At 34.3% G+C, this 14,904-nt stretch overlaps 1 protein-coding gene across 4 annotated transcripts in view; it reads left to right on the top strand.

Annotated features, from left to right (window-relative positions):
* Nucleotides 1-14,904, top strand: part of LRP1B (LDL receptor related protein 1B) — a 1,954,889-nt gene that overhangs the window by 1,649,447 nt on the left and 290,538 nt on the right. For all 4 annotated transcript variants that reach the window (XR_012421093.1, XM_005573071.4, XM_015433154.3 and 1 more), the window contains 3 exons: nucleotides 4,569-4,682; nucleotides 4,927-5,076; nucleotides 13,758-13,880. Coding sequence is in view for 3 of the 4 variants with exons in the window: in XM_005573071.4 (XP_005573128.4) it covers nucleotides 4,569-4,682; nucleotides 4,927-5,076; nucleotides 13,758-13,880 (387 nt within the window). In the remaining variant the exon portion in view is untranslated. The remainder of the gene's footprint in view (nucleotides 1-4,568; nucleotides 4,683-4,926; nucleotides 5,077-13,757; nucleotides 13,881-14,904) is intronic.

Genomic DNA, 14,904 nt, shown 5'->3' with positions numbered 1-14,904 from the left:
ATATTTCCTCTTTTTCAGTCTAAACTCTTGATTTTTGTGTTATAACTATCTTAGTCATACTCTTGGGCACAGAACAGTGCCTTCGTGAATGAAGCTTCTCTTTTAACCTTTCTTTTATGGTAAAATTATAACAGTTGGATATCTTAAAAATAAACAAGCAAAACTTATGCCTTAAAGCTGGTCACGCTGAATGCAGGACATTTGAAACTAAACTTGCTCATGGAAACACAAGTATATACTTTATTACTTAATAGAAACTAGTGAATTTAATTCAATGGACTAGCTCCTTTAGGATAAACAATTGGTAGCTATTTGGATGAAAGATTACTCTTAATTGAATCTTTTAGTTTTGACTTTTCTCTCATTTTAAGTTTATTAACATAGTGTCATTGTAGAGTACCTTTCAAGCTATAGAAGGAAGACTTCCCTGGGTCCATATCCCATAAGCCAGGCTGTCTGATAAAGACTTATATTATGCAAATGTGTTTCCACCAAATATCTCCCTTATAGTACATACAAGATGATAAAGGAAAAGGCATAGATAAGGGGTTCAGGGAAAATGGAAAAGAGGTGTCTTTCCAAGCCCTTTCTTCCAGTTGCCCCTTCTCTCTTTCTATTGTCAGTGCAATGTAGAGATGCAGTGCTGTTTTGCACATATATGCAGACATGCAAATCACCTATCACTTTTTAATCAAAATAAAATATAAAAGATAAAGTGATATAATTAGAAGTCGGGATGTACAGGGAGATTTTGATAGACTGTGGTAAGAGGCTATCGTGGAGCCGTCTGTAAATTATCTGAAGTACTACTATAGTTTGCTGAATGTAGATGTCAGTAGTAATTGTTACTTTTTAAAAATTTCGCAAGAGCAGAGAGTCTATTTACAGAGTAGAAAGGGTGTTGCAATGAATTGCTTTTGGCTTCTTCTCTTTTGGGGGGAAAAAACCATGCCAAATCTTCATCATTTTTTAAATTTACTGCCCCTTTCTAGAGGCCCTTTCATGACTGAGAGCTTTAGACATCAGGCCATCTGCAGGTGCGGAGATGAGGCATTGTTCGTAAGTGTGTCATTTTGTGCTCCTCTTCTGGTTGCGTGGCAGGGTGAGTGAATACATTCAGGGAGAGTGCACGATATGCTTTCTTCCCTGTTGAGATGAGTACAAACTGCTCCCTTTGGGAAGTACGTGAAATTCCTTAGGGCCACGGAGGGAGTTTTAGGTAGACTGAGCCAGCAGTTCTGATGCTCCTTAAAGGAGGGGAAACTAGCATTTGTTTTTTCCTAAGTTTATAGTAAACCTTTGAAAAATTCCATAAACAACAAGCTAAAGGAAAAGGATAAACATAGCTGGAGAAGAAACTGGCATTCCTTCTGGATTTGTGCACCCTTAGAACCTAAGGGGTGAATTAAATAATTAAATAAAAGATGTTGTTTGAAAGTAAATGAAAGGGAGATAGGAGAGCAAACTTAATGCTTCCCCGTCCCGCCCCCCTTTTCAGTTTCCCTTTGCTACAGGTTGGGTAAGGGATGTTGGAAGAGAGAATTGACTTAAGTTATTTATAAGAAACATCCTAAGAACCGCAGAAAAGCCATTGATTTTTAAATCTTTCAAATCTCATTAAATATTTTAGCTGACATGCTAAAAAGAAAGTGGAAGAAATAGTAAAATTAAGAAAGTATACTAGAGAGAGTGGTTTTACTTTCTCTCTTGCTGCTACTTTTGATCCACAGTCCCTGACAGATCTTCCTTTGTAGTGCCTCATTGCTATTCCTGCTGTGGCTGTAGGGTGTTTTCACTCATGTTTCATAGGCTTACTTTTTCTTTTGGACTACCTGGAGGGAAAAGTGTAGTATCTCTCCCTCGGCTTATCTTTATTTGGGCCATATTATTTTATTTTCTCTCCTTATCAGGACTCTTAGCCTGAGGAAATGTTGTCAGAAAACTTTCATATTCACTTGACAAATTAGAGATTTCAGTATCTTTCTTCCTCAAAAATCACCACATGGATGAAACAAATTCCAATACTTAACTGACTAAAACAAAGTGAAGAAGAAATATAGTTGAGGCAACAGAGAGAGAGAGGTTTTGGCACGAGATGTGTTTACTTATCTAAAGAAGTTCCTACTATTTCTGCAGATTTTTTCTTCCTCACAGGATCCTCCTTCCTTGCCTGTTAATGCAGGAGATATTAATCCCCACAATCACCTTGCTCATATTGCTTACAAAATTCTGAAACAACTTTCATCACCCTGTCTAACTCTCTGGTGGTTCTCAACCCTATACCAAATAATGCAACATGTGGAGACAGGATCAGGTACAAAGGGACAGTCTGTTCTTACTTGCACATCTTACACACTCTGATAGCCCATCCTTGCCCCCCTCCCGAGGATTCATTAGCCCTATTGTTATTTTGGAAAATAGGAGGAAAAAATTAATACATCCTGCAAGTCTTCTATTCTTTGTTCTATACTGTGAACTTCCTCCTTTATTTCCTTATGCTTTTTCATATAGTTTTTTTTTAAAAAAATTACTACTTTCTAACCCCTCTTCTGAACTTCAAAGTTAAAGTTTCTTTTCATGTAGTTTGAGGTCCTCTATTTCTTTCTTGTTTCCAGAACTCAATCTAGGACTGTGTTCCATTTGTCCCACGTGTCCTTCCACTGTTCTCCCAAGTTATCCTTTACTTTCTCTGTTACCTCAGAACTTCCAGTACTGGTTTTTGAAACCCTATTACTGTGAAATCCCCCTGAATTTCCAGTTTTCTTGACTGTCTGAAATGCCATTCCCTGCATTTGCCTCTTCGTTGTCTCTGCCACTACTTCTCACTCAGACAGAGGATTCTCTATAGGAGATTGGAGGCAGATGGTGACCATGAAATGAGTGGCAAGTGTCCCCATTAGCATCTTCCTGGCATCCAAAACTCTAACTTCAAGTAGATAGAAACTCTAGTGCATTATGAGATGAACTATTATAGGCTTACTTAGGAATACTATAACTATCTAAAATGTTATTAAGCAGAGAAATGCGATATGTCTTTTAAAAAGAGATTATAAGCTATCTTTTAGAACAAAGTTAATAAGAAACTACTAGTAGATGGTGAAGCCAAAAACAAAATGTAAATGATTGACATGATTATATTCTACATTACATATTGCATTTACTATTTCTATTGAAAAAATAGAATATGAAATGTAACACAAAAGAATATAAGGGAGGTTTTGCTCCTATGGACATAAAAGAAAATAATTTGTTCTGTTTTGGAACAATGCATTTATCTCTACTTGTAAGAGTATTATCTGTTTCACATGTTGTGATATCATTTTTAATAAAAAAGTGAAGCAATTATAATTGCAAATTGTAAATAAAACATTTATTCTAATCATCATTTAAACAGATAAGTATGCAATTTTGAGATACAATTCAATATAATAAGAACCGTACATTATGAAATACAAATGACATACACATCCTTGAGTAAAATCTGCATATTTTAAAATAGCATTTTAACCATTTACGATTGATATAATTTCTATTTATAATTAAATAGGCACTTTAAAATATCAACACTAGTAAAAGTGGCATAATGAAAGGGCCCTTCAGGTTATCCTTCGAGGTAATCAACTTGTAAAAATTTGAATTTGGAATAAAAATATCACCTAAGTTAATTTAACATACATAGCATGTAATGTACCCATTTACAGCATTTTACTGGAAACCATTATATGATTATGAATGGGTAAGCAACATAGAAAGGACTATATGATTAAAAATAAGATACTTTATACAAAATGTATATAATGACAATAGCGTATTGAATCTAATTTTCATTTAAGTAGAGCAGAGAATTGGATGACTTTTATAACAACAACAATAAGGAATGACACATTTATATGTTCCTGGGCATGAGGCATCCTATTTCTTATATTAAATATTAATGATGAATGGTCATGTAACAGAGTATGTGATAGCATGGATGACTTTCTAATAGTGGTAAACTCTTCCCTCTGAGAAACAAAGCCAGTGCTCAGTGGTTCCCCCTGCCAATCTCTTTGTTCCTGTTTCTATCTCTATCTCACTCTATTACGGCAAGAAATGCTTCCCTTCTTGGCAACCAGGTTGGGATTTCCCAGTAGGTATTTAATCAGGCATTTGTCTACTCTCATAACCTTGGAATATTGAAGGTGGAAAGAGAGAGAATCTCCAGCATTCTTTTTTTTTTTGGCTCAGTGCTAGGGTAATATTACCACAACAATGTGATAGGAACACAGCATAGTCCCTACTCTCATGGAGCTTACGTTTAGTTAGTGAGACTGCAGGGACTTAAACAGGCAGCCTCAATGCAATATGCTAAATACCACAACAGAGAGAAGAATTGTGTGCTAGGGGAAGACACATAAGAAGCATCTAACCCACGCTTGAAGGTGGGGTTCAGGGATCAGGTTTGGCTTCTCAGAGTTACAAAAGCAAAACCAAACAAAATTATACAAAATAATTGAATTGTTCAAAAAGTAAAAGCAAGGAGTCATTCTGTCCCATCTCTCCATTTGTTTATGTACCTGTTTCTCTAGTTTCAACCTGTGCCACAGTTGAGTTCCGCTGTGCAGATGGGACTTGTATTCCAAGATCAGCACGATGCAACCAGAACATAGACTGTGCAGATGCTTCAGATGAAAAGAACTGCAGTAAGATATTCCGCTACCTTTCATCTGTTTATGCTTGGGCACTTTTGGCATTGCATTGAACACTGTGCAAGATTTTACTGAACTTTGTCCAAAATTGGTATGTAATTAACCCCTGTTGTGTAGGATAATTACATATCTATTTCCTCAAATGAAGTTAACTTTTCTCATCTCTGTGACCTACATAGAAGGCTCATAATCTTTGCAAATGAGGTACTTTTTCATTTTTTTGTTTACCTTCTTCTAGATAACACAGACTGCACACATTTCTATAAACTTGGAGTGAAAACCACAGGGTTCATAAGATGTAATTCTACTTCACTGTGTGTTCTGCCAACCTGGATATGCGATGGGTCTAATGACTGTGGAGACTATTCAGATGAATTAAAGTGCCCAGGTAATACTAGATTTTAGAAAAACATGGGCTTTGCCATGGAGATTTTGAGGCTACCTAGTTGTATAGAGTAAATTTGTTAATTTTCATTCTTAATATCAATTATTGACATTAAAATTTAAATGACACAGACTAAAATGTAATTAACCTGTGCTAAACATACCACTTGATCTTTTTAAGTGAGTTAAAAAATGATAAGAAACTGTCCTAAATTTGGATCAATTTTTAATGTTTAGTTTATTAATCCTTTAAGAATTGGTGATTAAGTCTTTCAAATCTGTAATTTATAATTCTTCAACAGAATTATTACATACCTAGAAATAACTTCATAAAAGAAGAGAAACAATGTTTCTTATGACTGGCTTTACTCAGTGTTATTGTACAGCAATGTTGTAATGCAGTTTACAAAATCCTTTGGTGTAGTAATTTGAGTAATAGTTATAATCATTGTTGAATCAAGTTAAGACAGGTTCATTTATATCTGACTGTTACCAATCTTTACACACATATGCCCTGAAAACTGTCATCCACATTCTTAGAAGAATGCCTTCCAGCAAAGTTCTTGACTGTTTCTTTCTATTTGAGGACATGAAAAAAAAAATTATAAAAAGAACTATGTACAACTGGAAGTAGAGATTCTATGTAGGACATTATTACATTTTGTCTCATACTTGTTTGCCTGTCTCCACTCTGCTGCTACACCCATGTTTTTCATGTTTAGTTGATATGTAGTAATTTTTAAGCTATTTTAAGAAATGATATTCATAAGTATTTTGCACAAAAGTTTATGCACACACAATCTACTATGGAAATCTGATATTTTAGTAGATGATACATTTATTATTTCTAAATTTGTGATGGTTCTTTTATCATGTATAAAATATAATTGTTTAAATTTTTATTTTACAGTCAGAGTGGACATGTGCAGGCTTATTACTTGGGTATATTGCATGATGCTGAGGTTTGGGCTTGTATGGATCCTGTCACCCATTTAGTGAACACGGTACCCAATAGAAAATTTTTCAGCCCTTTGCCTCCTTCCTCCCTCTCCCCTTTTGGAGTCCCCAGTATCTATTGTTCCATCTTTACTTTGTTGTGTACTCAATGTTTGTCTCCCACTTATAACTGGGAACGTGGTATTTGGTTTTCTGTTTTTGTATTGATTTACTTAGGATAATGCTCTCGAGCTGCATTCATGTTACTGCAAAAGACATGATTTCAATTTTTTATGACTGTATAGTATTCCATGGTGTATGTGTACCATATATTCTTTATCAAGTCCACTAGTGATGAACATCTACACTGATTTAATATATTTGCTATTGTGAGTAGTGTTTCAATAAACATATGAATGCATGTATCTTTATTTTCCTTTGAGTATGTGATGAGATTGGGTTAAATCATAGTTCTACTTTTAGTTTTTGGGAAATCTCCAAACTACTTTTCACAGGGGTTGAACTAATTTACATTCCTATCAACAGTGTGTGTTTCTTTTTCTCCACAACCTTACCAACATCTTATTTTTTGACTTTTTAAACAAAAGGCATTCTGACTACTATGAGATGGTATCTCGTCGTTTTGATTTGCATTTCTCTCATGATTAGTGATGTTGAGCACTTTTTTTATGTGTTTGTTGGACACTTTTATGTCTTCTTTTGAAAAGTGTCTGTTTCTATACTCGACCCCTTTTTAATGGGGTTATTTGTGTTTTTTATTTCTTATTGATTTATTTAAATTCCTTATAGATTCTGGATATTTGTTCTTTGCCAGATATATAGTTGGAAAATATTTTCTCCCACGGTACCTGTTTACTCTGTTGATAGTATTTTTGGTGTTGTGGAGAAGCTCTTCAGTTTAATGAAGTCCCACTTGTCAATTTTTGTTTTTGTTGCAATTGCTTTTGAGGACTTAGTCATAAATTCTTTTCCTAGGACTGTGTCCAGAAAAGCATTTCCTAGGATTTCTTCTAGTATTTTTATAGCTTGAGACCATACATTTAAGTCTTCAAACTTCTTTGACTTACTTTTTGTATATGATAAAAGAGTCCAATTTTGTTCTTTTGCACATGGTAGGTGGGATTGTGTTTTTTCATTTAGCCCTCAGCTTGAACTTTATTGTTGTATAGTAATGCTACTGATTTTTATACATTGATTTTGCATCTTCACTACACTTGATTATGAGATCTAGAGGCCTTTTTTGCAGAGTGTTTAGGTGTACATTTATGGTGTCAGTGAAGAGAAATAGTTTGATTTCCTATTTTTCTATTTGCATGCCTTTTATTTCTTTCTCTAGCCTGATTACTCTGGCTAAGATTTCCTACACTATGTTGAAAAGCAGTGGTGAGAGTGAGCATCCCTGTCTTGTTCCCGTTCTCAGATAGAATTATTCCAGCTTTTGCACCTTCAGTTTGAGGTTGGCTTTTGGTTTGTCACAGATGGCTCTTATTGTTCTTTCCATGACTAGTTTGTCGAGCATTGTTATCATGAAAGGGATATTGGATTTTATTGAATGTTTTTTCTGTGTTTATTGAGATGATCATGTGGGTTTTGTTCCTAATTCTGTTTATGTAGTGAATCATACTTATTGATTTGCGTATGTTGCACCAACCTGGAATCCCAGGAATAAAGCCTACTTGCCCATTGTGAATTCGATTTTTGATGTGCCACTGGATTTGGTTTGCTAGTAGTTTGTTAAAAGGGTTTTGTTCCTATGTTCATTAGGGATATTGATCTGTAGATTTCCTATGGTGGTTGTTGGGTCTTTGTCAGATTTTGTTATTAGGATGATCCTGATTTCATAGAATGAGTTAGGAGAAATCTCACCTTCTTAATTATTTGGAACAGTTTCAGCAGGATTGGTATCAGCTCTTCTTTGTATACCTGGTAGAACTTGGCTGTGAATGTGTCTGTTCCAGGGCTTTTTTTTATTTGTACATTTTAAAATTATTGATTCAGTTTTAAAACTAATTAATCTATTCATGTTTTCAATGTCTTCCTTGCTCAATTTTGGGAGATCGTGCCTTTCCAGAAATTTATTCATTTTCTCTAGATTTTATAGTATGTATGCATACAGGTGTTCACAATAGTTTCTAATGATATTTTGTGGGATCAGTTGTTATGTTGCCTTTGTCATTTCTGATTGTGATTATTTTAATCTTCTCTCTTTTTTGTGTTAATCTAGCAAGCGGTCAATCAACTTTGTCTATCCTTCAAAAGAACCAGCATTTCATTTCATTGATCCTTGTATAGTTTTTTGGAGTCTCATTTTAATTTGTTCTGCTCTGATTTTAGTTTTTCTCTTCTGTTGACTTTGGGATTAGTTTTTGCTTTCTTTGGTTCCTTTAGGTGCAGTCAGATTGTTATTTGAGCTCTTTCTATTTTTTCGATGTAGACATTTAGTACTGTAAACCTTCCTTTTAATACTGCTTTTGCCATATCTCAGAGGTTTTGGTATATTGTGTCTCTGCTTTCATTTATTTCAAATAATCATTTATTATCTGCTTTAATTTCATTGTTTACCCAAAATTCATTCAGAGCAAGTTTTAATTTCTATGTTGTATGGTTTTGAGTATTCCTCTGGTTATTTATTTCTATTTTTTCTATTTTTATTTCACTGAGGCCTGAGAATTTTGTATTTTTTTAAAAAATTAATGAGACTTGTTTTTTGATCACACATATGGTTAACTTTAGAGTATGTTTTGTGTACAGATGAGAAGAACATATATGCTACGGTCATCTGGAGTGTTCTGTGGATGTCTATTAGGTCCAATTGGTCAAGTGTTGAATTACAGTCAGAATTTGCTAGTTAGTTTTCTACCCCATTGACCTAATGATGTCACTGGTGTATTGAATTCCGCTACTATTATTGTATGGCTATCAAGCTGTTTTGTAGGTCTAGAAGTACTAGTTTTATGAATCTAGATGCTCTTCTTTATTTTTTTCTACTGTCGTTTTAGACTCTGTTTTATATGATATAAGAATAGCAAATACTGCTCTTTTTGGTTTTCCATTTGCGTGATAGATCTTTCTTCACCCTTTTCTTTGAGCCTATGGGTGTCATTACATGTCAGATAGGTCTCTTGAAGATGGCAGAAGGATAGATTTTGCTTTTTTATCCTCTTTACAACTCTTATCTCTTCTAAGGCCATTTGCATTCAAGGTTAATATTGACATGTGAGATTTTGTTCTCGTTGTAGTGTTGTTAGCTAGGTGATTTTTAGTGTCATTTGTGTAGTTGCTTTATAGGGTTCATGGGCTGTGTGCTTATGTGTTCTTTTATGGTAGTATCATTCTTTCATTTCCATTCAAAGAACCCCCTTAAGGCTCTCTTCTAGTACTGATCTGGTGGTGATCTAGTCCTTTAACAATTGCTTGTCTGGGAAAGACTTTATTTCTCCTTTATTTATGGAGGTTAGTTTGGTGGAATATAAAATTCTTAACTGGCATTTCTTTTCCTTAAGAATGCTAAACATAGGCCCCCAATCTTTTCTGGGTATTAAGGTTTCTTCTGAGAAGTCAGTTGTTAGTCTGCTAGGTTTCACTTTATAGGTGATATGGCCCATTTTCATAGCTGCCTTCGAACTTCTTTTGTGTTGATTTTGGACAGCCCAATGACCATGTGCTGTGCCTTGGGGATGATTGTCTTGTTCAGTATCTTGCAGGAGATCTCTGACTATCTGGAATCTGTCTGTTGATTTCTCTAGCAAGATTGGGGATATTTTCATGAATTATACCATCAAATATGTTTTCTATGTTGCATACTTTCTCTTCTCTCTCATGAATCTCAATAGGTCATAGATTTTATCACTTTTCATGATCCTATATTTCTCAAAAGCTTTGTTAATTTTCTAAAATCCATTTTTCTTTATTTTTGAAAAAAAAATTAATTTGAAGGACCAGTCTCCCAGCTTTGGAATTCTTTCTTCTGCTTGATCTAGTCTATTGTTAAGGCTTTCAATTGTATTTGGAACTTCTGTAGTGATTTTTTTTAATTCTGAAAGTTCTGTTTAGTTCTTTCTTAATACCTCTAGTTGTCTTTCAAATCCTAATTTTTTTTTTCTGTTTTCTTTGTGTTAGATTTCAAACTTCTCTTGGGTTTTGTTGAGTATTCTTGCTATCCACATTCTAAATTCTAGAGCATTTGACTGTAGCTCACTGCAGGTCTTTCACATTAAAAAAAGTTAATTATATAAAATATTTATAAGAAATATAGACACTTATTACTTTAGACTCATGAAACTGGCACCAAGATTCTTCCTTTTTTTTTCCTTTTTTAAAAAATTGTACTTTAAGTTCTAGGGTACATGTGCACAATGTGCAGGTTTGTTACATATGCATACATGTGTCATTTTGGTGTGCTGCACCCATCAGCTCGCCATCTACATTAGTCATTTCTCCTAATGCTATACCTCACCCACCCCCCAACTCCATGACAGACCCCAGTGTGTGATGTTCCCCACCCTGTGTCCAAGTGTTCCCATTGTTCAGTTCCCACCTATGAGTGAGAACATGTGGTGTTTGGTTTTCTGTCCTTGCAATAGTTTGCTCAGGATGATGGTTTCCAGCTTTATCCATGTCCCTACAAAGGACGTGAATTCATCCTTTTCTATGGCTGCATAGTATTCCATGGTGTATATGTGCCACATTTTCTTAATCCAGTCTATCATTGATGGACATTTGGGTTGATTCCAAATTTTTGCTATTGTGAATAGTGCTGCAATAAATATATGTGTGCATGTGTCTTTATAGCAGCATGATTTATAATCCTTTGGGTATATACCCAGTAATAGGATCACTGGGTCAAATTGTATTTCTAATTCTAGAACCTTGAGGAATTGCCACACTGTCTTCCACAATGGTTGAACTAGTTTACACTCCTACCAACAGTGTGAAAGTGTTCCTATTTTTCCACATCCTCTCCCGCACCTTTTCCTGACTTTTTAATGATTGCCATTCTAACTAGTGTGAGATGGTATGTATCTCATTGTGGTTTTGATTTGCATTTCTCTGATGGCCAGTGATGATGAGCATTTTTTCCTGTGTCTGTTGGCTGTCGACATGTCTTCTTTTGAAAAGTGTCCATTCATATCCTTTGCCCACTTTTTGATGGGGTTGTTTGATTTTTTTCTTGTAAATTTGTTTGAGTTCTTTGTAGATTCTGGATATTAGACCTGTGTCAGATAGGTAGATTGCAAAAGTTTTCTCCCATTCTGTAGGTTGCCTGTTCACTCTGATGGTAGTTTCTTTTGCTGTGCAGAAGCTCTTTAGTTTAATTAGATCCCATTTGTCAATTTTGGCTTTTGTTGCCATTGCTTTTGGTGTTTTAGTCATGAAGTCCTTGCCCATGCCTATGTCCTGAGTGATACTGCCAAGGGTTTCTTCTAGGGTTTTTATGGTTTTAGGTCTAACATTTAAGTCTTTAATCCATCTTGAATTAATTTTTGTATAAGGTGTAAGGAAGGGATCCAGTTTCAGCTTTTTACATATGGCTAGCCTATTTTCCCAGCACCTTTTATTAAATAAAGAATCATTTCCCCATTTCTTGTTTTTGTTAGGTTTGTCAAAGATCGATGGTTGTAGATGTGTAGTGTTATTTCTGAGGCCGCTGTTCTGTTCCATTGGTCTAAATCTCTGTTTTGGTAACAGTACCATGCTGTTTTGGTTATTGTAAACTTTTAGTGTAGTTTGAATTCAGGTAGCGTGATGTCTCCAGCTTTGTTCTTTTTGCTTAGGATTGTCTTGGCAATGTGGACTCTTTTTTAGTTCCATATGGACTTTAAAGTAGTTTTTTCCAATTCTGTGAAGAAAGTCATTGGTAGCTTGCTGGGGATGGCATTGGATCTATAAATTACCTTGAGCAGTGTGGCCGTTTTTACAATATTTATTCTTCCTATGCATGAGCATGGAATGTTCTTCCATTTTTTTGTGTCCACTTTTATTTCTGGTCAGGGCGTTAAGGCAAGAGAAAGAAATAAAGGGTATTCAATTAGGAAAAGAGGAAGTCAAATCGTCCCTGTTTGCAGATGACGTAAGTGTATATTTAGAAAATCTCATTGTCTCAGCCCAAAATATCCTTAAGCTGATAAGCAACTTCAAGCAAAGTCTCAGGATACAAAATCAGTGTTCAAAAATCACAAGCATTCTTATACACTGATAACAGACAAACAGCCAAATCATGAGTGAACTCCCATTCACAATTGTTAGAAAGAGAATAAAATATCTAGGAATCCAACTTACAAGGGATATGAAGGGCCTCTTCAAGGAGAACTACAAACCACTGCTCAACGAAACTGGCGCCAAGATTCTTAATCTAATTTTCTGATTGCAACAACACATTCTTTACCTCAGCATAACTGTAGTTAATTTTGAAATTATCTTGAGGTCAGCATATGATAGATATTAATTAAACTAATATTTTATTTTTCTTTGTTGTGATCTCCATCTCTTTCTAGTATTAATAAGTTATCTTAAGAATTAACTTTCAACACTAATTGAGAATCATAAATTTTTTATTGGGTAAGAAGGAAAGGGACATGCATGCAGGCTTATAAGGCAGGTGGACAGACAGGAAGCCAGCAATGGTCAGCCTAAATACTTTAGGTTAGATCCAGGAAACATCCTAAGCATCCTAAAATGTTTTGGCTTAATGCTGAATTCACTCAAAAAATGTATTTTCATCTTTAATTATATCTACAAAGTCAACATATAAAAAATAAAATGCATACAATTTTTGTTATCTTAAAATAGTCATAATATGACACCCAATTAAAAGATAAATATAGGCTGAGTGCTGTGGCTCACACCTGTAATCCCAGCACTTTGGGAGGCCAAGGTGGGTGGATCATGAGATCAGAAGTTCCAGACCAGCCTGACCAATATGGTAAAACCTCATCTCTACTAAAAATACAAAAATTAGCTGAGAGTGGTGGCATGTGCCTATAGTCCCAGCTACTCAGGAGTCTGAGGCAGGGGAATCACTTGAACCTGGGAGACGGAGTTTGCAGTGAGTCAAGATTGTGCCACTGTACTTCAATATGGGTGACAGAGTGGGACTCCATCTCAAAAGAAAAAAATAATTTTACATATAGTTACTTTTTTATGATAATTCTGGAAGGTATAATAATTTTAGATTTGCCAGTGTAACTCGTTTATTCTTCCTTAAAATACAGAATAATTGTTTAAATACTGTTGAGAAATACTCAAAATAGAGGGCCATAGAAACACTAAATTCACACTTTTCCAGCAAAGATACACCAATATATTATTATTTTGTGCTATGAACATGGAATTCAGAATATTTTTCACCCAAATATTATTCCTTGGCCTTAGGCTCACTCAATTTAAAGTCGTATATATTTTTTAGCTTTATTTTATGTTTATTAACTAAGCGCTACTCTGTTATAATTTAAACTGATTTTACATTACTATACTTTTTCTGTACTAGGACTCAATACTGGATTGCATTTGATTATCATGTCTCCTGGGTTTCTGTTCTGGGACGATTTCTCAGTCTTTCCTTTATTTTCATAACCTTGGCATTCTTTAGGAAAACATCTTAGCTCTTTTAAAGTTTACTTATTATTTATCTCTTTCAGTTCAGGGAGTATTAATGTTTTATCTACCTATATTTCAGAAGTCTAAAATTAATTTGAATTGTTTGACATTACGTTTTATATTTTATCACAGTTCAAAACAAACACAAATGTGGAGAAAATTATTTTAGTTGTCCTAGTGGAAGATGCATTTTGACTACCTGGATATGCGATGGTCAGCAAGATTGTGAGGATGGACTTGATGAATTCCACTGTGGTGAGACATTGTATTTAGCTTTAGTTTTGTTAACTTACTATTACTTACATGTTAGTATTCTCTTATATAGGGATTTTATCCAAAATATTGTCAGCTGATTTTAACTAATTTACGTTTTTATTAGATAATAAAAAATGGTAAATATTAAAATTAAAAGAGTTTATAATGAAGACTAACACTCTTTGGTCCTAGACTTTTCTTTTAACCTTCTGTATTTTTGTTGAATAATTACTTCCATCAGTTTATAATACAGGTGTAATAAAGTTATACCTTTTCTTAATTTATTACCTTTAGGTTGTACCTAATATATTTGCTTTCTACTATAAATTAAGGATTTGGCACGCACTACTTGTTATATTTCTCCCACCTATTATTGGCATCTGCATGGGGAATTGGGTCTAACACCCTATGGACACTAAAACCCATGGATTCTCAAGTCCCTTATATAAAGCAGCTTAGTATTTGCATATAACCTATGCACATCCTCCTGTACATTTTAAATAACCTCTTGATTACTTATAATGCCTAATGCAATGTAAATACTGTGTTAATTGTTGTTTCATTGTATTGTTTTTATTTGTATTATATTTTATTCTTGTATTGTTATTATTTAATTTTATTTTTTCAAATACTTCTGATCTGTGATTTGTTGAATCCATGGATATTAACACACATGTGGAGAGCTGACTGAATATTATTATACTGAAATTTTCTACTGATTACATGTATGGCTTTCAATAATATACATAAACATCTATTTCTTTAAACTTTTGCCTTTCATCTTCTACCTCCTAATTTCTGTGTGTGTACACTTTATTTCATGTTATGTTGTCAAACTAAGAAAGCATTTTTAAATTTATTTTCTAAAATGTATGGATTTTGTGATTTGCAAATCAAAGAAATCTCCCATAGGAAAGCAAGATATATATCACTATTTACATTTAGCACAAATAACATACACTGTGGTGAATAGAGTACAAAAAAGATTAAAAACAGATTTTCTGTGAAATGTCAAACTCTCCTA

Source organism: Macaca fascicularis, chromosome 12 (genome assembly GCF_037993035.2).
Source record: "Macaca fascicularis isolate 582-1 chromosome 12, T2T-MFA8v1.1".
In the NCBI taxonomy this organism is placed as follows: Eukaryota; Metazoa; Chordata; class Mammalia; order Primates; family Cercopithecidae; genus Macaca; species Macaca fascicularis.
Note: the sequence above shows the minus strand (reverse complement) of the source record. Positions and strands in the feature narration are given on the sequence as shown.